General features: G+C 42.3%; 1 protein-coding gene across 3 annotated transcripts; it reads left to right on the forward strand.

Moving 5' to 3' along the window:
* Positions 1-1143: 1143 nt before the first annotated feature.
* LOC118218156 (max-interacting protein 1-like) lies at positions 1144-24335 on the forward strand. Of its 3 annotated transcripts, none has more exons than XM_035400592.1 (7): positions 3560-3620; positions 3989-4074; positions 4383-4485; positions 6541-6570; positions 15475-15589; positions 19238-19409; positions 21393-24335. In XM_035400592.1, exons 2-7 carry the CDS (start codon positions 4002-4004, stop codon positions 21554-21556), a joined length of 657 nt encoding a protein of 218 aa, XP_035256483.1. In that variant the 5' UTR covers positions 3560-3620; positions 3989-4001; the 3' UTR covers positions 21557-24335. The 3 variants fall into 3 exon arrangements, with proteins under 3 accessions (XP_035256482.1, XP_035256483.1, XP_035256484.1); XM_035400593.1 differs by lacking the exon at positions 3560-3620 and adding an exon at positions 3625-3634; XM_035400591.1 differs by lacking the exons at positions 3560-3620; positions 3989-4074 and adding an exon at positions 1144-1488.
* Positions 24336-24838: the final 503 nt, after the last annotated feature.

Below are 24838 nucleotides of genomic sequence, written 5' to 3' on the forward strand. Positions count from 1 at the left end.
CATGACAGCTTTCAGATGGGTTTTTGTTTTAGACTGCAAATGTCACGACATGAAGAGTGTAATTGAATATCATTTGTGATGGTGCCTATTTTTAATTTTGCATCAGTATCTGACTGAACATAATGACGCTGAATGACATTACGTAAAAAAAAAAAAAACAGTACGGTGAACTTGGGCTCTATTTTAACGATTTAAGCGCATGGTTTAAAGCGCATGGCGCAAGTACATTTAGGGCGTGTCCAAATCCACTTTTGCAGAATCCCAGCTTTCTAGTCAAAAATGTATTTTTGGATATGCAAAATTACATTATAGATATCTGGAATGTTTTTTTTTTTTTAATTTTGGATATCTGAAATTGAAATTATGACTAGTAACAATTGTATTGTAGATATCTGAAATGGGAGTTTTTCCTAGTAAGAATTCTATTGCAGATATCCAGAATGTTCATTCTAGACAGGAAGAATGACGTTGTGGATATCTGAAATTGAAAGCCCAACACACATGAATGACAAACGTGACGTCATTTGTCCTAGGAAGAATGACGTTGTGGATATCTGAAATGACAATTGTGGATAGAAAGAATGTTATTGTGGATATCTGAAATGTTCATTTTGACTAGGAAGAATTGAATTACGGATATCTGCAATACATATCCAGTCTAGCTATTAAAACGGCCACTTATACTTTTTAAGCATTTAAAGATATGTTAAATTGAATTTTGACTAGGAGAAATAAAGTTTTAGACATCTTGAAATACAATTTCTACGAGTGAGAATGTCATTGCACATATCTCTAATTACCATTTTGACTAGTGAGAATACAATTTTGACTAGGATAAATGCTATTGCAAATATCTAAAAAAACACTGTTAAAAAAAACACTTGCATTGCGCTTGGCGCCGCGTGTAAAACAGAGGCCCTTAAGTGTGTGGTGTAATTGCTTGTAGCGCAAGTAGGACAACTATAATTAAGAACTTACTTTTTCTTATGTTCTGTAGCTGTTTTGAAAGATGTTAAATAATAAGGAGTCGTTGATGTTCACCCCTTCGATTATTATGAAATAACCTGAATTGCTAAGGCTATTTTGCGTTTAAGGGAAACGCTGTAACACAGCCAGCACTAGGACCCCGCAGCATCCCAGACCAGTTCATTCATTTATTTATCCCGAACTCACGAATTGCCTCCACCAGAAGCAGCACATAGAATAGTTGACCGAAGATCTCTGCTCAGACGCGTACCGTAAAACCCAGAAGCAATCGAAAAATGGTCAGAAGTGAGAGGCAACAAAAAAGCATGAAATCCGAAGAGGTATTTTTTGAGTCCGAGACATCTATGGATCAGCAAGATTTTTGCCAGATGTCCTGCTCTCCTTTCAGTGACGTCTTCAACTCGGATGACTCGATAGACAAGATTGACACCTTTCTGAAAAATGTACAAGTTTTGCTAGAAGCAGCGAGTTACATTGAAAATAATGAAAAGAAAAATGGAAGTAAGTCCTCTTATTCAGGCCTATGTCGAAGCTATCTTGTTGTTATATAGGCTCCAGTATATACAGTTGCATGCCAAACGTCTCAGACAACAAAGGACGGAGTTCAGCATAAAACTACTTGCTGTAGCGTGTAACGAGAGCCATGCAGGACTGTCAAATACCTGACTGTTTTACAATGGAAATATTATGATTTTCTGGTATTTGTATGTAGCCTATATTTATAGCGCTACTGTTCTTTTAATAAGTTGTCCATATACATGCCTGTACGATTTTTAAAACCGCAAAGTTCCTATTCACATTTAGACTATTCTGGACCTATTGTAGCACATACGAGTCATTTTAAGTGTAGGATCAAATCAGATTTATTTACGCACTTACTTTTTTCAATGAAATGCCAAGGAACCCTATTTCCTTTGGGTTCCATAGCATTTCATTAGCCAGAGTATTTGACTCAAACAAATCATTGGCTAATTACAATTTGCAAGCCATAAATGTTCGTGTTGTGTCTTTTAGCAGATTCTAGCGCTGCACTGATACTGTGCAGTGTATCTAGGCCTACACGTAGTGTATTCACGTTTCCGTGGAACTGATATTGCCTAGACCAGCTATCCAACAGGGGAAAGACAAAATGAAAAACAAATTCTATCCTACACATTGCACTTTACTCATGTGATTTGTTTTCAAGTGTGTGGACAGTGAGAACCCGTATATTAAACCTACCCTTAGTCTAGGAAAATATCCATAGACGCAAACGATGGGCTTGTTTTATGAGGCAGTGATTATCGCTGGCCGAGGATTCGTGCTGAATTTAACACGCTAAATGTACTGCATCCACCTTTTTATTTCCTGTAAAACGTATTATACCTTTGTTAAGTTCTCCAAAATGTGTATAATTGCTCATTCGGTAAAACCGCTAGGTTGGCCTATACGTTTGCGCGGGGTGTCGTATTTCAAAGCAGGGTATTTTTCCCCCTTCCATATAGTTCATACGGCGCAAGATTCTGACACCCTATTTTTTGACGAGATAGATTTCTAATTGAATCATAGTAATATCCAGCTGCAGCTGCTAGCAAGTTGGACATATAATGTTTATTTTGTAGTAAATGCAAGATTTATTGCATTTATCCTGCAAATCGGTGTCAATCAAACTAATAATGCACGTCTTATCTTTCATTGTCTTTTCCACGGATTTGCGTAGGTCGCAGCTAGGATTTTAGGCTAAGGAATGGCACTGTTTCCACAAGACTAAATTTAATCTAATGCACCTAAAACGGAATGGCAAACTGTTGTTAGGATAAACGCCGAACATAACGATTGAAATGCTTGGATTAAGCAGTTTACCTCTGTGTTTATAAATTTCACAACAATCGTAACAAAATTCGTATAACAATAACAGCCGTTGAAGTTGGATTAATGCAGCAGGCAATTTGCCGCTTCCTGGTGCCCACAGGAGTTTTCACATGGTTTCCACATGGAACAAATTCTCTTACCGTGATTGGTTTGATCTGATGTTGCGTTTGCTGTTTCGCACAGTGTATCCAATCATTCACTGCTGATGCTGTGACGCCACGTGTTGCTGGGCCGGGCTTAGTTAGCTGCGGTTCACGGGAAATGTATGCGTTCAGAAAAAAGCAAATGTAGCCCTAGCAAACGTAGATTGAAGCTGATTTTATATAGGATCCAATGAGTATAATGACTACATCAACAGCAATAATAATGATAATAATTAGAATAATAATCACAACGATGCTTCCGCCGGGGTTAGGTTTAAATAAATAGTATGTCCGAGCTCAAGCTCCATAAAATAAATAAATAAATAAATAAATAAATATTAGTACTTGGATCATTAATGATAATAGTGCACCAACCTGGATATGATAATAATAATCATATGCAGATGGAGGTATCACTCTGTATGTGGTGTGGCAAAAGATTTCGTTTCGATTCATGAATCGTGCATCTGAGGAGCTTTATAATAATTGAGTCTGCACGTTTAAGGTTAAACTACACTCTCTTGTGTGCTCTTGGAGTGGATACTGAAGTCTGTGTGGGTAATCATTTTAAAGAACTCAGTATCCCAGAGAGCATTGCGATGGACTTGCAGATTCTCCTCCCCCCAGCTGTGGATCCAGGTAAACAAACTGGGGTAGGAGTAGAAGGAAACAGCTGAGACTTCCAAAGCTTGGTGCTTTTGTACAGTTTAGTCTGTTTTATATAATCTCAGTAATCTTAGATATTTTAATTATAATTTTAGCGTGTGTATAACTAATTTACAAAACCTGATTGTCACTTCAAAGCAATAGCCTATCTCGTTCGGGTAGCAGTCAAGCCACGGCTAAGATTAGCTAGGGTTGCCAATTTACTGCGGGACAGCAAGCTAATACATAGAAATCAAAGTGTTTACCTCGTTCGTTCTAACCAATTTTCTATACGCAATTATCACATTTAATAAGTACCCTATCCTGCGACGTCTGTCCCTGAAATACCTGTTACCCCATAGAGAGAGCCAAAAAATGACGGCAGTGCAGATTATCAACATCCAGAGGTTACTGGAAGCTGCAGAATATCTCGAAAGGAGGGAGAGAGGTACGGAGCTAACCAGGGCAATATGCTGCGTCGCTTCTCAAATCAAATGTGATTTGTGTCATGGCTGCTAATTAGTTTGCTTGGTCTATGGATCATTTAACAAAAACATGCATATGTTTTTTTAATATATATTTTTTAAATAGAACATTAATGTTTGCATTTGATATTGCCCACGTATCCATTTCTGGTTGATGTGTTTTTCGACTGATTTGGTGGAAAATGAGTTTAACGCACAGCGCACGAGGGATGAGACATGCTCTCTTTGAATTGCTGGACTGCAGCTCATCGGTGCATTTTTCCCCCACCAGAATGTGAACACGGGTATGCTTCGACATTTCCTTCCGTTCAGAGCGAAAACCACAACAGACAAAGGAAATTAAAGAACAAGAAATGCCACAATGGTCACAACAGGTAAGCAAAGACATGTTTTATTTAATTTGTATAACAACACGCCAGAAATGTTGAAATACAGCCCTTGTTTTAGGTGCACTTCTGTGTAAATTATTTAATATTTTCAGTAGCTTAGGCTGCACATGTTACATTTTACATGTGTAGGCTACACATAGTGCATGCTGTTTTTGAAAAGCAACGTATCACATTAAATACAAGAAGTGTGTTGATTCTGGGGGGGGGGGGGGGCTAATTAACATGTGGATATTTCAAAAAGTGAGCGTGACCCTTTTAAAATACAGCAGGAAGCGGACACCGCTTATAAACAGAAACACACGTGAAAGATATATGGATTTTGTGTTTGTTCCTATGGAATGGCCAGGGAGCGTTTCCTTGTTTGCTTTGGGGGATGGGAGGCCGTAGTAACAGCTCGAGCTTTCATCAGCTGATTGTCAAACCCACTGCAGCGCACCGAATAGGTTAGGGACCATGTGCAATTTTTTTTTTTACAACGAAATGCGTCGGGAACGCTGTATTTAATTGCTAATGCAGCCAATGTATTTAATGCAGTCATTTCAGATTTATGTATGCTCATAAAATGTAATTTGAAATTGGACTGGTTCATCAAACATTAGAATTATTTATTCCCGTCTATTTCAACCCTAGCCCTTATGAACAGGCCGCTTCCGCTTGTGTTGGCAACGAATGCGTGCGCGTTTTCTGACGCTTTTTAATGGTAATTCTGTCACTGTTATTGTTAGGTTTATTAAAAAATATAATTGTTTCCTGTTTCATTTCAGTGTTCATTTTAAGTACATCTCCAGGGTTGCGCGCTGAAATGAAATGTTCTGACAGAGAGATACACTGCTGCTAGTGTGAAATACTACATTGCATTCACATTTTAGCTGATAATCTAGAGCAATTTGCATAGATTGTTTTACCAGGTACAGTCCATTTATGCGACTGGATATTTTACCAACGCGATAAAGGTAAAGTACCTTGGGAATCGAGCCCACGGCCTTTGAGGTGTGAGCCCAGCTTCCTGACCATTGTGCTACACTGCTACAGCTGCGGTCCCTTAGAAATGCCTCCCACAATCAAACAGAACAATATTTATGCAGTCATAATGCAGTTTTCCTGGTGAGCACTATGCCTGTTTCTGTCGGTCTGTGCCTGGTACAAATGCAGTACTTGGTTCATTTGTTTGGCGTCCTATCCTTGCTACCTCTAAAGTTGAGCAGCTGATGATTTTCATGTTGTTTGTGTTTGAGTGCAGAAGTGAGAATTCGCATGGAAATTGTGGTGCGCTGTAAAGATAGCCACCACAGTTGTTAGCCTCTGGGCAGAGTGATGGTCTCTCAGAGCAGAATCCGTTTAAACCCGAAAAGAAGCGTTTGCTGGTTGTAGCAACTGGATTTAGCTTCTTTTTTCACAACAGAGATAATTACATTAATGAAATTATCTCTGAGGGAGCTGTTTCGCTGTGTGTAATCTGAGGGAGCTGTTCCACTGTGTGTAATCTAAGGGTCCCAGTGCACTTTTGGGGATTTTTAACAGTTGTGGCTATTGCAGAGCTTGCAGTCAGGACAATAAAATGGGCTAATGTAGTACTGATTTCACCTTCCTGGTAGCAAACATAGACAGGTCAGACCAATTGTGGATTGTCTTGGTAACATTTGGTGGATACATTCTGGCTACTTCCTGGTAATTCCCACAGGCATCCCTAAATATAGCCGGAAAATATCCACCAATCGGCACCTGTGTACTCCGTGATTGGTGAAGCTCCTCTGGTGACATCATGGCTGCCTTATCTGTCCTTGCAGCTACATGAGTATCCAAGATCCATTTTGCACAAACATTTTAGCAGATTCCACAAATAAATTCCAATTTTACCTCACATTCTTTTCTTTAATGTATTGCTTGTCTGCTATGCAGCAGTTGCTATTGCAGTATTGAGCGTGGTTTCAGTGTCAGAAATGTTTGTAAAAATGTTAAAATTGTTCATCCTAATCTAATGCTGAGGTGTTTTCAGTCAAGTTAATGCACCTTCTTTACTTTTGCTCTCTTGTTTTGTAGGTCCACGCACAACGAGTTGGAGAAGAACAGGTGAGTTGATTTATTGTATTATTCTATTATTTTGGCCATTCTCACTATCTGTGAATACAGCAATGATCAAAGCTGTAATTTATAACTAGCCTAGCCTACCATGGCTAAGGCTGGGACTCACTGGTGGAGATGAATGATGTGTCCTCTTCACCTGTTTGTTTGGGTGTTCGAAAGGAAAGGGGGACTTTGTTGAGCTTCCAAAGACTCACCAGACAGGGGGTTGGACTGGGTCACACTTACGGTGGTTCTGTTGCTAGGGTTACAGTTCACGGGGGTATTTGGGGCCAGACAGAAGTGAAAGCGTGGACTGTCTGTAAACAGAGACAGGCTCATTCTGCCGTCTGTGTACACAAGTCATATGACCGGGAGTGATGGCTGTGAAATCGCAGTGAGATGTAAAGTGAAACGTCCAAGTTCACGTGAAGGCTGGGCGGCCAGGGGTGTGCTGGTCCAACCAGGATCCGGAGAAACTGGGTCAGCTGACAGAGCGTAGAAAGAACACATTATCTTCAGTGTCTGGGATTGATTATGTAGCCTAGATTTGAAGGCGTCCATGTTTATATTCCCCACTGAAGTGTATTGCATTTTGGAGACAATCGTTTATTTATTTTATTTTTTTAAAAGAAGCGATACATTGCTTTCTTTGTAGGTATGCCGTTAAGTGCAAAAGTATTGGGACAGTGACAAAATTTATGTTGTTTTGGCTCTGTTCTTTAGCACATTGGATTTCTAATGAAATAATGAATAAAATGAGATGAAAGTCTGGACTGTCAGCTTTAATTTGAGGGTACAGACATGCATATTGGGTAATCCATGTAGGAATTACAGCCCTTTATATACATAGCCCCCATTTTAGGGGACCAATAGTATCATAACGTCATCATATTTAGTACTTGATTGAAAATCTCTGACATGGATGGAAATTCCCTCAGATTCAAAAGTGACAGTCTGCGCTTTGGCCTCATATTCATTGTTTTATTTCAAATCCAGTGTGATGGAGTACAGAGCCAAAACAACAGAAATAGTGTCACTGTCCAAACACTCAGTGACGCTGTTTGTAAGGACTCTGTTTTGCGGTGCGCCTCTCTCCCTCTAGTCTTGCACTGAACGCGTCTCTTGATTGGTGCTCCCCCCCCCCCCCCCGTCATGTCCGCCTGTCCTGGATCCGAGAGCTCAGGCTTTGTGACAATCGTAACGAGTTCTCTCTGGAGGCTGTCCAGCGGACGCGCCAGTTTAGCGCTGCCTCCTCCTGGAGGAAATTGAGGCGATTACGTGACCCTCGTTCGTTAAGCTGGAACCGTTTGTTCCTTTCGACGCGACTCCTCGTAAAAGCCTCTCTCAAGTTGATCTTTGATTCGGCGAAAAACGTGTCAGGGGTATGCTTTTTTTTTTTCTTCTTTTCTTTGGTCACCGGAGCTGGTCTAGACAGGGCTGCTCGCGAGAGGGCACAGGAGGACAGGGGAAGCAGATAGAACCCGCTCGACAGCTGAGCGGATGTATCATTCGGTTTAGCTTTAACTCTGAGCGGGCCAAAGGGCCCCAATCTGAGCTCCTGCTTTCTGTCTGATGCACGTCTCTGCGTGCTTAGGCAAATGTGCCAGTCAGAATGGAGGCTCTGATTGCACTGTCACAATCAGTCTGAGGCTGTGTGTAGAGTAGAACACACAGTCACTCGCAGTCTAAAACTGGCCTGAGTGGTAGGGCTCGTTATTGTAAGGTGTCTCGCGATATAACGCATATCCCGATAGAGGGGTCGCGATGCAGTGAATATCCCGATACGAGTCACGATATGCAAATTTGGAAATGGTTTTAAAACCGTATTAGATGCCACCGAGGAGAACGTCATTGGGGGCAACAGTGGTCGGGGTATCCATTGTGTGTTGAGGCACTGGACAGTACCCAGGCCTAACACGTTATTACTCATGTTACTGAAGCCATAGGAAATAGCAGGGCTGTCTTAAGATTAGAGAAATACCTCATCTGGACCTGGTACTTCCCTAGTGTTCAAAAAACATCCAGGTAAAACGAATCACCAGCGCAAAATTCCAACATTTATTTATCTATTTATTGATTTTATTTATCGTTTATTTATCCAGGAAGGTCCTAATGAGATACAGTCTTTTCTTCCAGGGATTCCTGGTCAAAAAGTTTCACAATAATGAAAAACAGTTTCACATGGTCATATAAAATACATATAAACATGCTATACATAAAAATTTAACACAGAAAGAAGTATTTGAAAAAATAAGTATTTGGACAAAGAAAAGAGGTGTTTGAAAAGGGAATGCATAAATATTAAAAATAGAGAGAGAGGTATTTGAAAAGAGAAGCATGTAGTTGATACCAGTGATACCTGTAATACAGTCGATAAAATAAGGATTAATAAAAGCTGTGTGCTTGTTGAATAGACACATCAGGCACACAGAATGCTAAGTAGAATAGCTAAGTGCTATTTATGCTAGTGCACAGGTTCCCACGTGTGTTTGAATGAGCTAAATGTGAGCAAAAAAACTTCAGTTATCACGTCTAAAAAGTCTAAATAATAGTACCCAATAAACATTAAAGCAAAGCTTTTTTGTGTTTTAAAGGCAAAATTCTTTTTTTAATCACTCAATCTATTTTTAAGTTTTTACGAAGGCAATAAAAAGTTATTTTGTATAGCCCATGGTGCAGCCACCACGGTCAGCTGATCTGCAGCCACAGTTATGGTGGTAATGGGCAATTTACAACTGAACGACCCCGTGTGACGTTGTAGAAACAGTACAGATCCATCCAGAATTAGTATCTCTTTTCTTTTTTCTTTTAAAAAAAAAAGGTTTTGATGAGGTGTGTGGTGCAGTCTGTAGGGTGTCTGGCTGCATATAAAAGTCCCCTGTGTGTAAGTGGGTTTGAATCTGTTGAGGGCACCTTCTGAGCAGTAATCCCTGTTGTCAGTCTGTCCTGTTTTCTCACTGTAAGAATATGAAAAATGCTTTCTGCTCTCCGTCTTATTAAACAAGCTTTAGAGTTAAACGCGTATGAAAATAGGCTGCCTAAGCACTTCCAATCACGTGTAAATCCAGGTTTTTACCGCTGAAATGTTCTCTTTACTTCCTCTTGTATTCCAGGGCCACTCGTGTTTTCACGTAGAAAACAGGGGAAAAGCTGGCAATGGACCTGTTGCCTGTTGTGTCTGGCGCACTGTAATCTAGCCATGTGACATCCAAACTGCACTGCTTTGTCACGCGAGGTAGGGACCATGGACAGTTTAGAATAACAACACCGTCCATTGTTTCTGGTCCTGCTGGCAAATGCTGGCCTTTGAATAATGCACAAAGAAAATTAGCGCGCTGCGTAACCCGTAAAATAGCAATTATTTCTGTGTAAATCTCATTGAAGGTTTCATAACACTTCAGATAAGTGCGAAGACCGCCACAATAGAAAAAGAAAATAGTGTAAAAAAAAAAAAAAAAATGAGTCACCAACCTAGGCGCTTGTCGCCACAGCTTGCGTATTTGCCATTTTCTGGTACTTTGGAACTCATTACTTTTAACGTAATAGTAGACTCGTCATCTGCAGCGAGTGCTGCTTTTTCGCGTCTTTTCCCGGCGATTAAACTTGCGCGATGATTGAAACGGAAGATTGAATCTTTTGAGGAGCGCGAATGGCTTTTAGTGCAGTCTGGGTCGGGTTGTTCCGGCAGAGTGGAGCCGGTCCTGGAGCGCGACCCATGAGTAGCGCTATCGGGTAAAAGCACAGGGAAAAGACGCGGTACCAGCGCCTGTACAGCAGCAGGGAGCGCGTTCTGAAGAAGAGTACGGAAAGGGCAAAACGGCCTTTTGTCAGGAAGGGCAGGATCTCTACATGACAATACATGACATGACATAACATTACATGACAGCAGTGAGAACAGACCATTCAGCCTAAGAGTGCTCGCCATTTTCCTACCTCTAAAAGGTACCTAGTGCTCATTGTTTACCTACAGACTAGATGGTATCTAGGACCGTATCAAGCCTGGTCTTGAAAACTTCCAGAGCTTCTGCCTGTACTACATGACCTGGCAGGCTATTCCACACGAATAATCTCCGTGTGAAGAATTACTTCCTAGCATCTGTGCAGAATTTACCTACTGCTAATTTCCATGTACGCCATTTAAAATAGCCAGTAGTAGGGTGTGTGAAAGAGGCAGTGCCTGTACAAACGGGCATGCCACAGGGAGTCCTTCTACAGGATGGGCTTCTGTCTCCATGAAATGGATGGCATTTCTGGAAGTTAGCAGATTGTGGGGTGTTGGAGTGAAGGATTCTGGGTAGCCTTGCGGCTGACAGTGTAGATAGGGTGACCATAGGCCATGCCCCAAGCTCTGCTGGGATATCATGTCCACTGGGCAGGGTCCGATTGGCCAGATGACTGTAAAACTGGCCAATCACTGTAGCAGTGTGTGTCTCGCCTAGAAAGCTCCATGGGAACACAGTGTGTTTCAATAGGCTACACTGATAGGGACACAGGAAGGTGGAAAACACTTTTCTGTTTCCTCAGGTTTTGTTACTCTGGTCTTGTGGTTCTGTATGGTGTGTCCGTCAGGTGGTTTTGATCTTGAATGAGAGCTAATAAAAGGTCAGACCTGGACTGTTCTGAACTGAGCAGTTGTCGTTATTGCTGCTCAATTAAATTCAATTTTTATTTGTATAGCGCTTTTTACCGAGAACTGTCACAAAGACGCTTTACAGAGTAGCGAGGCAAGAAACAGAGCAAAAAGAGCAAACACCAGGCCTGAACCCCCAAATAGCAAGTACATGAGGTATAAACTCCCAGTGGGGGGAGAACCCTCAAACGGCGGTGAGAAAAAACTCCCCAATGGGAAGAAATCTCAAGAAAGAACCCAGCTATCGAGGGGGAGCCCATCCTCCACTGGCCTGCCTGGTGTAAAGTAGCAGACAGCAAATAAAATGGGTGAAGCAGGTCACAGCTGAGGTGAAAGGCAACAGGAATAGGCTAATAGAAGACTAAATGGTATAGTTCAGAATAGTGCAGTTTAGAGGAGCCGGATGATGCATCTGGAACTCCAGACAGCGTCAAGGCACGGGCGGGGCAGGAGCAGGGCTGAAGCAGTCCATGACTGCTGCTGTTGTTGCCGTCGCTGTTGCTGCTGCTGCTGTTGATACGTAAAAAAAGGGAATGAGTTGTGTGAAGGGTCATTAAGCCCACGCAGGTCTTTGTGCCTTTGGGAATGGATGACGGTTTGTCCTCTGAATGGTTGCATAACGCGCCGAGGAGCACAGGTCTCGCTCACGCGGGTGGGCGGAGCAGAACGCCGTCCGTTCGGACGGAAAAAGTATCTTGTTCCTGGAGCACCGCAGCTGGCTGCAGGCAAATCGCATTTCCTGCGGGGGAAGAAATCCAACCTGACGCACCGGCGCATTTGAATGCAGGTCCCAGTGCGGTGTCGCATGTTTTATTTTGTTAAAACTCTGTCAGGTTGTTGTGCAGTTGTATGTTAAGGTGAGAGTTTGTAATAGTAGCTGTTGTATTGTAGCTGAAAATGAGCAGGGATACTTAGCACTTGTCTCGTGTTAAACGATGTGCATGGAAGGTCATTTAAAAAACAAAATTTGGGAACAGCCATTAAGGACATTTGTTTGCATTGCATGCAAATCCCTTTTTCCCCCTCAACCTTACAGTCCCATTCACACAGGTAGGATCACACAAGCAGCTTAAGCTTTTACTCTACAGATCATGACAGAAATGTATGGAAGGCATACACACACACACACTCACGTGCGCACATAAGCACACATGCACATACACACACACGCACACACATACACACACTCGCATGCACACATAAGCACACATGCACATACATACACACACACACACACACACACACGTGCGTGTACGCACGCACACACACACACGTGCGCGCACGCACACGCACACACACACATACACAGAATGTTTATATTACTAGAACCCATGTCAGGGCAGGCTGATTGTGCTGCATTCAGGACGCATGTGATCCTGTAATCCTGTCCAGGTTGTCATGCAGGATGTCAGAGACTCCCACATTCGCCTGTCGTGCTGGAGTCACAGTTGGTTGATTGTCGAGTGTGGCCTGTTTTCAAGGCCTGAATCATAAGCTCTCAGAAGCAGTTGGAGCCCTCCCACGTCTCCAAACGTGTGTGTGTGTGTGTGTGTCTGTGTCTGTGTGCGTGTATATGTGTCTGCGTGTGTGTCTGTGTGCGTGTGTGCATGTGTGTGTGTGCACGCGTGTGTCTGTGTGCGCATGCGTATGTCTCTGTGCGTCTGTGCACACGCGCGTGTGTCTGCGTGTGTGTTTAGCGTGTGTGTCTGTGTGTGTACCTGTGGAAGTGTCCTAGTGCTTCGCTCTCCAGTGTGTCCAAGGGTCGCGCAAGCGCCTGAATGTCCTCCAGGAGGAGGGAGCGCTAAACTGGACGGGCGGACATGACGGGGAGGGGGGGGGGGGGGGAGGGGAGAAGGGGGGCCTCCCGACAGAACTGCACCAGTCAGAGACGCATTCAGTGCAAGACCAGAAGGAGAGAGCTGTTGTGCTATTTGATGTAACTTCTGCCATTACTATTGGTAAAACTGTTCTGGACAGAATGTGATGTCATATCCTCAGTGTTTCTAATATGGAATCATGGCCAAATAAATGCACTGTCCAACATAAGACTGATTCATATGTACTGTGGTTGTACAATGATTCAGCTGGTGTGTCGGTATTATTTTGAAATTAGTCTGGATAAATTATTTTCAAGCTGTAAACAACATCTGAGCTAATTTTTACACCTTTGTAACTCTAGTAAAAGCAGTCAGTCTGACAGACCTCAGTTAAACACGAGAAGCTGTATGGAAATACTGTTAGTTCATTAAGGACCCCACTGACCACCAAATTTAAAAAAGGGTTTTGGATACAACTGAAGAAACTAATAAAATATATACAGTGAGCTCTTTAATGTTGGGGACAAAGGCCTTTATTTATTTTTTTTTAATTGGCACCACTATTTTTGTTTTTTTTGTAGTCAAACAATTCACATGTGGTTAAAGGCTTTAATTAAAGGAAAACTTTTTGTACAATACCCTTTAATAAAAATTGAATTTGTACTTTAACCACAAGTGAATTGTTTATTACAAATCTACAATTGTGAAGTACAGAGCCAAATCAAGAAAAAAAAGTCTTTGTCCCAAACATTATGGAGCTTGCTTTATGTATTTTATTAGTTTTGGCAAAATGTATCTTTCTTCAGTTGTGTCAAAAACCTGTGTAGGATTGTTATTTGAGTGCTTGGAAGTTTATATGTATTTTACTTTATTCAAATTTTATTACATATGTAACAGGAAAACACTGAAATCCTGTTCATGTCAAGCATTCTCTCATTGCTAACTATCTTTTCTCTGATTAGCTGAGAAAGGCAGCACTAATGTAACACTAGCAAGGTAACCTGTTAAAGGCTACATAAGTGTTGCGATTAAACAGCTAGCGGGTCCTTTGCTTCATCATTTAATTAATTCTGTGATTGCGCGGTAAACAAATTACAAATGATTTGTCCTCCTTTTCAGCAAAGATGGACGAGCGTTGAACAGATGATCCGCAAACCTGCCTCGCAAAGATCACCATGAGTCACTGCATTAAAAACACAGTTAATATTCACGCCAGAAGGCCTTTGTTTTTGCGTTCTCAAATTGCCTTTCGAAATGACAGAGGAAACCAGAAACACCAGGGAGAAATAAGGTTGAACGAGCTAGATAACCATCCATTATCTATACCCGCTTATCCTGGGCAGGGTCACTGGGGTGCTGGAGCCTATCCCAGCATGCATTGGGCAGGAGGCAGGAATACACACTGAACTGTACGTAGTTCATTGGGAATACACCCTGGACAGGCCGCCAATATATCGTAGGGAAAGCCAGGAAGCAAAACTACTGAAAAATGTGGAGCGGGCTTGTACATCAGTTTGTTCCTTTTAGGTCTTTGCTTGAACATAAGTTTGTAATGTTACTATAACATTATGGCCACTTGTGTAATAAGAAAATGGCAAAAATGTGATTTGACAATACATGTGGTTGGGGCTTTATCAGTTTACTTGCAAAATTTGGGATTATTTAACTTCTGATCAGAAAGGAAGCGGTTACAGTGGTTTTCAGAGTGGTTGCATTGGTCAGTTTTAGTATTCTGTTTTGAGTCAAAATGCTGCTAACTCACTATCAGTATTAGATTCATTAGTCACTTCTGCAGAGAGGGGAAGAGCAAACAGTATTACATTAACAATGCTAACACGACCAATTCTGTCCTGTCACGTCTCCACACAGTAGATATTTCCTTTCCTGTATCCTCTTGTTATTATTGCGTTATATTCTCTGTGAGGATCTTTGGTGATGGGTGTTTTAGATGTTATTATGAGACAGGTTTTTCCCCAGTCTGCGTATGAACCATTGGCCTGCCTGAAACGTGTGAACATGTTGCCTGGGAAACATCAAAGCAGGATGGGTCCCCTTGTAGGTGTATGAAAGAATGAGAGGTGTGGGAATACTGGAACTCAAGTTTGTGCAAGTACATTTTATGATGCATTTTATTGAAAAGTTTTGGGTTTTTTTTTTTTTAAACAATGACTGTGGAAAAAGTTTCTTTTTTCAGTCGTAAAAGGCATATTTGGGAATGTTCCAGCATGAGATTAATATGAGTATAAATATAACTGGGGGAGTGTCAGAAAGTATTCAAATGCAAATGTACTTTACAGGGTACTGTGTGTCTACTGCTTTTTCATAAGTGTGAAACACAGAGCCTTGCTATGATAAAAATAGTTTTATGGTTCTTAATGCTGAAAGGTTATTTGAGTTGATGTGTGTTGCAGGGTTGGGGGAAGGGTTTAAAAACTGAGAGGTGTTCTTTTCTGCCTCTTCCAGGCGAGCTCATCTCCGGCTGTGTTTGGAGAGACTGAAGGCTCTGATACCCCTGGGACCCAACTGCAGCCGCCACACCACCCTGGGGCTGCTCAATAAAGCCAAAGCACACATTAAGGTCATTTTCAGCACCCCCCACCGAACGCTCCGCTCTTTTAAAAATACCCCTGCCTATCCTGGGGCTTTGCATGTGCAGTTCACACTCTGATTTCTAAGGTTTGTTCCACTGTCTGCAACCGTAGCCGCGTTTCGTGGTCGCTGATGTCCGACGGGCTGGGTGAAGACGTCCGAAACGCGTGACGTCACCAGCGTGCTTCTGTTCAAACCGCAGCCAACGGCCGAGCTCGCGTGGAGCGGAGTCTGAGGGAGACCTGAGGGAGCGGCTTTGGCGTGCGGTCCGCGGTGGAGAGCGATTAAAAGATGGATGTTTGAATCCTCCCACACCCTGGGCCACGCAATCCGCTTGTTAAGCCGTGACGTATGGACTTTCCGATAATACTGTTTCCGGGTCCAAGCCTCTGCTGCGCTGGCTGAGGCTCTCGTCTTTTCAGCGTGCCGCAGTGCTGTGTCCCTTGCTGTTTGAATAGATCTGAGTCCAAAAAAACTATTCAACTGTCATTCTACCGCTTTCCTTGCGATGAGAAAGAGAAGAGGAATTGGCTGCAGTTGATAATTAAGTTACAATTCTTAAACGAATGAAGAAAAACAAAGTTTGGGCCAGAGGGTGCTAACGTTAGGTAGCTGCTTACATCCTGTTCTTACCTGTCCTTATCAGTTCTCATTATGCATGTACATTAGTGCACATAAACCTGTCTAAATTACAGTTTATCCTTACTGTACACCTGCTACTATATATTCTTACCACTGTATTAGGCCCAAATATGAGGAATAAACCACGACGGGCTGTCCCGTTATTGGAAAATAACGGTAGTTCTACTATTTGCACCGTTGTTAAGCAAAAACCTCTGGTCGTTAATTCTATGAAACCAATGATTCTATCAAGAAAAAAATAGTTCCTTCTTGTTTTATACCATACAACTAGCACAAATTTTGGTCATTTTTGCCATTACATTATTTAAGAAAACTACATGAAACCATAACTCAATCAAATGAATCTCCCTAGCTCTGTCTTGCTTTTTTAAAATGTTGCGGTCTAGCAGTGTAGACATTGCGTTTTTCCAAAACACTCTGAAACCGGGTTTGAATGCCAGTTAGCTTTATTATAGGTTCGCCGTCACTTGTCACCTAGCCAATATTAAAATTCTGGGTTTTAGGTCAGAATGATGTCACAGCATGCTTGTTATGCCAGCTAGCTAGCTAACTATTGAATTGTATTCAAAACACCCCCCCCCCCGCTCAGACGCAGCCCACAGATTTGTTTCGGGCCACCAATATCCTAGGGCCGGCCCTGGGTGACATTGTGTGGGATAGCGAAGGCGGTTTCTGAGAATTTTAGAAAGGTACAAAACGGATTTAGGCATGTATTCTTAAGTAGTTGGACTGTGTTGGTGAGTGTTAAATTATTATGTGGTACTATTTGCTTGCTGCATCCTGTATGAATTAGATCATGTCTGCCTGTTTCAGCAGTCTCATAACATAGACTCTGTGATTTAATTCTCAGCTTGTGTGGCTACGTTCCTGCATCTGGAAATGGCTGCAAGTCTGGAGAAAGTCACAGTTCTCTCCTGAGTGGGAAGGCCCATTCAGTACTGTAGACTGCAGAGGACTTTTACAAGGGGAGTGTAGCCAAATGCAAGGAGGTTGCGTGCTAAGCCCCGCTCTCCCATTGGCCGGGTTTTCTGAGAAACAGCTGCCCATTGGACGATAATGCCAAGAACCACTTCGCCAGAGCTGTCCTCTAAATCGACAGCTATTTATAGCCGTGTCCAGTGTGTGTGGATTCATATGTAACAAAAAGGTTCAGACCACGTCTCCAACTCTGTCTTCCACTCTCAGTTATGGACGCTCTGCGAAGGTGTACTGTCAAGATCAGAAAAATAGAGAATGTGAATAATTTAATTAATCGTTTGCAGTTGTGTTGTTATTTGTAAGTTTCTTTTGTTCTGCATGGTTATTTTTCATGTTTTTAAAATGAAATGGACCATCTGTATCTGGGAAACGGTGATCCCTATAGGCTATAGAAGCTCTTTGCCTTATTATTCATATTGAATTGAGGGAAGTAAAAAAGAATTGGCAGAATTTTTGCCAAGGCTCATATCAGGATAAATGGGTGTATAGCTGCAGATTCTCACTAGGCTATTCATTTGCAGGTGTGTATCTAATGACCTCTGACTTTTTTAACCCCCTTTTGTCCTTTTTCACTAATCTGTGTGTGCAAATACATGTATACGTTCTCAGGGATGTCTTTCTGTTATTACTTTTAAAATGACATGAGTATTATTTCAGAAAGGCTTTCAGTGTAAACCAGCTGACTGCACCTTTCACATACCTTTTCCTGCCATCAGTCCGTCACATTAAATACAGTCCATCAGTGTCATTCTTCCACTTAGCCACGGGCCCAAGAGAGACACAAACAGAAATCATATCTGGCCTTTTAAAATGTGAAAACTATCCATGTTGCCACATTATGCTTTAATAGACATTATCTTTGCATTCAGTTTCCTACTGTTATATATTTGCTTTTATTATGCTTTATTATTCCCTGTTTTAATTCCCTGTGGAATTATGGTTTTTACTGTACACTATTTGTGTAAAATTTTATCTTGTTTCCATGTTAATTAGGTCAATTCATTGCGTGACCATATTGTACAGGGTTGTCCAGTCCTGTTCGAAAAGGGCCAGTGTGGGTGCAGGTTTTAGTTTTAGCCCAGCACTACAGCACCTGATTCAACTAATTAACTAATCAAGACGTTGATACGTAGAATCAAGTGTCATAGTGCTGGGCTAAAACAAAAGCCTTCAGCCACACCGGCTCTTTCCGGATAAGGCTGGACAGCCCAGTACAGTGTAAATGTTATGGAACTGCATCTGTAGGATGGATCAGGTTCATTTTTTAGGTGGGACAGGTTTTATTCTGCCCCACCCATACACTGTATAAAAATAGGCCCCACCCCACGTTCTGCCCCACCTACCATACTGCCCCACCCAGTGTACTGCCCTACCTGAAGTACTGCCCCACCCAACGTACTGCCCTACCTGAAGTACTGCCCACCCAATGTACTGCCCCACCCAACTTACTGCCCCACCTAACATACTTGCCCCACCCAACATACTTGCCCCACCTAACATACTGCCCCACCTAACATACTTGCCCCACCTAACATACTGCCCCACCTAACATACTTGCCCCACCTAACATACTGCCCCACCCAACATACTGCCCCACCTAACATACTGCCCCACCCAACATACTGCCCCACCCAACATACTTGCCCCACCTAACATACTGCCCCAGTCAACATACTGCCCCACCAAATTTACTGCCCCACCCAATACACTACCCCACCCAATGTACTGCCCCACCTAACATACTGCCTCACCCAACAAACTGCCCCACCCAATGTACTGCCCCACCTAACATACTGCCTCACCCAACAAACTGCCCCACCCAGCACTCTGCCCCACCCTACGTACTGACCCCCAGCTGATCCTAAACTGCATTCATATGTACCCAGCTGTATTAAATAGTACGTTTTAAAGTAAGTTGCTCGGGATAAGGGCACCTGTTAAAAGCGTATTTATTTATTTTTCATGGGAGAGGTCAGGATGAGGGGTAGGTGAAGCTTAAAGTTTCTCTCCGCTGCAGAAACTTGAAGAGGCGGACCGCAGGAGCCAGTGTCAGCTGGACAACCTGGAGAGGAAACAGAGGCACTTACAGCGGCAGCTAGACCAGCTGAGGGGCGGGGCCGACGGGGAGCGGACCCGGGCCAACAGCGTAGGCTCCGCCCCCTCATCCGACCCCTCCGATTCTGACCAAGGTGAGAGCCCCGCCTCCTTGCACCTGCTAGCTTCCGTTCGTTTCATTTCTCTTTTGTCGCTCTGTTATTTTTTGCTAAAAATCATGGAGAAAACCTGTGCTGCAGATAGCAGTAATGCACGGTAGATCACCAGTGAATTGTTTTGATTGTAGTGTAGTTACGTTCTTTACTTCTGTCTGACAATGGCATATGGCGAACAGCTTGATTAGCACAGTGATCTTCATTCATGGTCCTGGAGAGCTGCAGGGTCTGCTGGTTTCTGTTGTGTTTCTGCAATTAATTAATAAATGTAAGCAGTTGATTGCACAGTTAACTCACCTCACTTGGATTCTTGGGTCTTAATTAGTTGCTCAAATTAAGGTGAGAACAAAAAACCAGCAGACCCTGCGGCCTGCCAGGACCAGGAATGAAGATCATTGTCCGAGCAGCTTATTGCATGCTCTTCAACGGAACAGTGCACACACACCGGCCCTCCAGGACCAGAGCTGCCCACCCCTGCATTTCACTGTAGGGTGCAACAGAAGAGATCATTTTGTTCAAGTTCGAGCCAATCAGTCTTTCAAATGGGAAGAGCAAGCCATTTTTTAAATGCCTTGTGAAGATGAGGCTTTTAGGTTATTAACTGAAATGCTTTTAAATGTGTTGAAGCAGGGGCACACAGCTCCAGTCCTGGAGGGCTGGTCTGCATGCTGGTTTTTGTTTCAACCAACTGCATTAGTTTCAGTCCGACAACCCTATAAACTATGCTGGTTCACTCCTGTACTTGAGCACAGTAAAATCTTTAGGATACACTTCCAGATATGATTGAGTCAAATAGTTAAGAGCAGAAGTTGGCACAAAGTGTATTCAGTGTTCAGTCCATTTTGTGTGCGCTATAATCGTCAGGTCTGCCTTAAACTGCTAATTGCCTGTCAGAAGCTGTGAATGGTTAAGGGCAATTGCACACCTGCTGCTGATTTAAATTAACATGGCATGATAGCAGGTGTGTGAGTGCCGCAGGGATTTTGAAAGGAACGGGTGTGGGCTGGCTGGTGAATCTGTAGCTTCTGTTTTTATTTAAATGTCTACCTTTTTTCTTAATATTCTGTATCGCAGAAGTATTTAAAAATTTCTCTGCAAGGGAAAAGCAACAGCCAACTCTGGCTCTTTATAACAGTCGCACATGCTTTTGAATTAAATTTCCTAGCTAACTGCCTATCAGCGAAGCCCGTTCTGTCAACGTGTTAGAACCCAAGACTAATCCGCTGAACTAAAAGCAGGCTTTAAATGGGTTTGTTCCTGATGAATTTTCCAAGCAGGGTGTAAGGAAAGGTTTCAAAATCTGGCGTGTTTTTGGTAGATTCTGATTCTACAATCTGACAGTTTGGTTTTACCTTTCTACCTTATCTGAAAAAAGCCAGTGTGGCTTCAGGTCTTCTGTTTTGGCCCAGCACTATGACACCTGATTCAACTAATTAAGTAATTATGCTCTTCTTCGTCAAGACCTGGGCTAGTGCTGGTCTAAAACAAAACCTGCACCCACACCGGCCCCTTCTGGATTAGATTGGACACCCCTGTCATAAACCATAGGTGTGAAGCAATAACATTCATAGGAATTTTGTTTGGAAGTTGTGTCCATTTTTCCCCACATGCCCCTCCCTACCCCCAGCTCCCCCCCCCCCCCCCCAAATGCAAGATGTAGATCCAGTTTGAAATAGTGAACACAGATGTTTTATGGTTAAAACTTGAAAGGTTTTTTTATTTAACCTATTATATCAAGGTTGGTCAACTGAGAACTATACACTTTTGAAATGAGAGTCTGACCAATCAAAGTGAATTTAAGGGATTGTGTAACCAATCAGATGTAGGGTGATTAAGCAGCCAGATTTAATGAGCCAGATTTTGTGGTAAATTGACCAGGGTACTGCTGTTCACACCCTTAGTCTTTCAGAGGGTATTATATATTCTAATGCCTTTATTTACCCCTGCCTGTGCACCCTGCAGAGGAGATCCAGGTGGATGTGGAGAGCGCCGAATTCTTCCATGGGGAGGGGGACGGGCGGAGCAGCACCAGCAGCAGCGACCTGGACGACCACAGCAGCCGCCAGAGCACGGCCAGCGATGAGGGCTACTCCACCTGCAGCGTCAAACTGGCCTTCTCCACCTAGAGCTCCTCCCTCCACCTGCAGCGTCAAACTGGCCTTCTCCACCTAGAGCTCCTCCCTCCACCTGCAGCGTCAAACTGGCCTTCTCCACCCAGAGTTCCTCCCTCCACCTCCAGCGTCAAACTGGCCTTCTCCACCTAGAGCTCCTCCACCTGCAGCGTTAAACTGGCCTTCTCCACCTAGAGCCCTCAGAGCTACTCCACCTCCACCTCACCAGGAGACCAGCACCTCCATACAGCCCCGCACCTCCAGTGAAACTCCTATTCAGAATGACTTCTACTGATTTAATGCTCTCGGAACAAATGTACAAAAACAACAACAAAAGTGTGAGCACTACAGGTAGTCAGCACTCATACTGTGTAGTTTGTCTTTAACCAAAAAGGCTTGGTTCAAAGGTATATATGTATATCTACTCATTTCATGCTGAAATGACTTTTAAAATGTAACTTATTTTTGAACATATTTGGAAACAGACGTTGCATTTGGAATTCAGCCTTCAGGTGCGTTTAAAAAAGGCTTAATTTTCATACAAAAGAAAAAAAAACAGAGAACTGCATTTGTAGGTTTTTAGGACGTTGTGTTTTAATCGGATTGGATTCTTTTCCAGCAGATGGGTTTCCCTTTAAGTCGGGATCTTCTGTGTCTGATAAAGACTGAACCCTGGGCTCAAAGGTGGTCACCTGTGCCAATAACAAATAATTTAAAAAGTAATAAATTGGGCATCGGCTAAGCAGGATCACAGCTTAGCACGCAAGTCATTTCTGGGTGTTAAGCTGCCTGTGATCCTGAGCATTGCTCAGCACAACTTTAACACTGAGCACGGTGCTACTTAACAAACCAGCAAACAGATCAAACAGCCTGCTCAGATGATCGGGTGCCTGCAGCATCGGGAAAATAAAATAAAAAAACTGAAGGAAAAAAAAAAGATCTTTAGCCCTGAATGTGGGGATTTTTTTGGGGGCAGATTCTAATTCTAGAATCTTAAAATGTGGTTTTAGTTGCCAGTTCATATAAGCTATCCTGCACTTATCGACAACAAATACTGAACCAGCACCATTAAACCTTTTCTACTTGATGTCTCTCTTAACAGTAGGTCTGAAGCAATAACACTCCTAGGCGTTTTTGTCTGGACTTTTTGTCCGTTTCTTTGCCCAGAATGCAAGTGTGTGTCCATCCAACGGCAAACGTACTTGCTAGACTTTTTGTGTGTGTACATACGATAGGTTAATTAATTTTAAATGAACAGGAAAAAAAGGAGAGAATGTTTGTGACCATATAAAATATGTTGCTGTTGGCTTTTTGTCTTTTGTGTTTTAAGAATTGAAACTGTTCAGTGTCAGTCAATGGCATGGGTAATTATTAGGTGGTTCATTTTGTCACCTAACGTTGTTCCATGTCATAAACGATGCATTTCAGTGGGAACGCAATTAGGATATCAATGCGACATCCACTGGACATTCTTTAGTAAATGCTTTGAGAGTTTAAGCTGTTATAATGTTTATTTGTATTGTTTGTTTTCTCTTTTTTGGGGGGCAGAGGGGGGGCTGGGAGCTTTGAATATTGAGTCTGAGTAGACTAGGTTTTATCGAACGTGTTAAAACAAACAAAGCTCTAGATTTTTCACAAATTGCACTTGAAAGTCCACCTTTGTCTTCTGACGTAGTTTGAATAATTTCCCAATGTGCTTTTTCTTGTATGGAAAAAAAAAACATTGAATCGGGTTAAATGTGTATTTGTTTAAATACTCAGCCCATTGCAACTAACTTATTGGCTTTGTTTTGGATGTTATTCCTGCTGCTTTCTAGCCACATTCCTACTCCAGATTTTCGGTTAAACTGTGGCATTACTGAACAAGTTGGCAATTTTGCTAATTTAGAGAAATATATATATATATATATTTGTTTTGTTTTCTTCTGATGTGCTCTCACTGTCATTATTGTTATTAATAGTAGTCATTTTAATTTATTTGGCAGTCTCCTTTGTCCCGGGTGAATTTTAACTTTCAGAAACACAAGCGAATCATTATTCTCCGTCTGTACAATGAAGCAGTCGCTTTTACTTCTGGAAAAACGTGAAATGAGTCCCCTTCTCACATTTTCTATAGCCTCCTGTTGTATATGGGCATGTCTTAGTAGGCACAGGTATTGGCTGAGTTTCTGTCGGCCATTTTCAGTGTCTCAACCGAGTGTCTCGTGAAACTTGAAGCCTCATCTAGACTGAATGATTAGAGGTATGTCGAGGGAATTTTTAAGCAGTTGTCCTGAAAATACAAGTACGGTACCAGTATATATTTTTAGCGGTTTAATGGGAACATCGGACACACCAGACAGTGTCGTCACCAGCAAAGCTGTTTTACTCCATGGTATGCACTGTTGGAAATTCTTATCCAGAAATTCGTGCTCAAGTTCTGACTTGTTGTACATGAATCTGCCTGCTGTTGCTGACTGATTAAAAAATGAATTTAAAAAAATCGCCAAATGTGTCTTAACACCCCAGAGCTGACTCTTGCATGAGCAGGTTGTCTGTTATCTTGTTTTTTTTTTGGTGGGTTTGTTTTATTATTTTGTAAACTGCACTATGAAGAAAGATCCATGTTAAGAAACTGTGTTTCCGATTCCACACCAAAGTGTTTGTTTTTTTTTCTTCTTCTTTGTTCACACTAGAGGCCATGGAAGTCAGCCGAGGGAGACCATGTGACTGGCCCTCTGATGTCATTTCCTGTATGTACTGGACAGACACTGGCAAGGGAAAATGGGTTAATAAATCTATTCCATCCAAATGATATAGTTGTGTCAAGTGTGTGGCTATACTTTTTCAGTTTGTCCTCCAATTTATAATCCACGGTCAGGTTCACTCACAATTCTGAGCAGATTTTAAATGGTGCCTTCATTTTGCCATCTAGGCCATTGACTTCAAGGTATTTTGAGAGGGGAAAGAAGGAACAATATTTAAATGCAGAACGTGCAAATCATTGTCCTCTTTTAGATGTGCAAACCAACCTACCAATGTAGCACTGGCTCCCCTGAGAACGTTCAGACAATGTGCCTTCATAGATATTTATAGATAAAATATATATGAAGCCCATAGCCACTGCTGTTCTACTGCATTTGAGTTCCATTAAACAAGCATCAAATGCAATAGATGCAATATTTTAAAACGGTTGGAGCTTTGAAGAGGGGGTTTTAATGTGTTCTTATGCTGTTGAGACGAGGTGCTTCACGTGGCTGGCGGTGACTGTACAGACTAGAGCATGCTGAAACGGCGATAGCAGTTCCCGCTCGAGCA

The sequence above is a fragment of the Anguilla anguilla genome, chromosome 18 (assembly GCF_013347855.1).
Source record: "Anguilla anguilla isolate fAngAng1 chromosome 18, fAngAng1.pri, whole genome shotgun sequence".
NCBI classification, from domain to species: domain Eukaryota; kingdom Metazoa; phylum Chordata; class Actinopteri; order Anguilliformes; family Anguillidae; genus Anguilla; species Anguilla anguilla.

Bases quoted from the DNA above. Each gene is read 5' to 3' on its own strand.
- LOC118218156 (XM_035400591.1), top strand. From the start codon at position 1,263: ATGGTCAGAAGTGAGAGGCAACAAAAAAGCATGAAATCCGAAGAGGTA. The intron at 1,489-4,382 runs GTAAGTCCTCTT...TTCCCCCACCAG, and splicing joins TAATGAAAAGAAAAATGGAA to AATGTGAACACGGGTATGCT. The intron at 4,486-6,540 runs GTAAGCAAAGAC...CTTGTTTTGTAG, and splicing joins TGCCACAATGGTCACAACAG to GTCCACGCACAACGAGTTGG.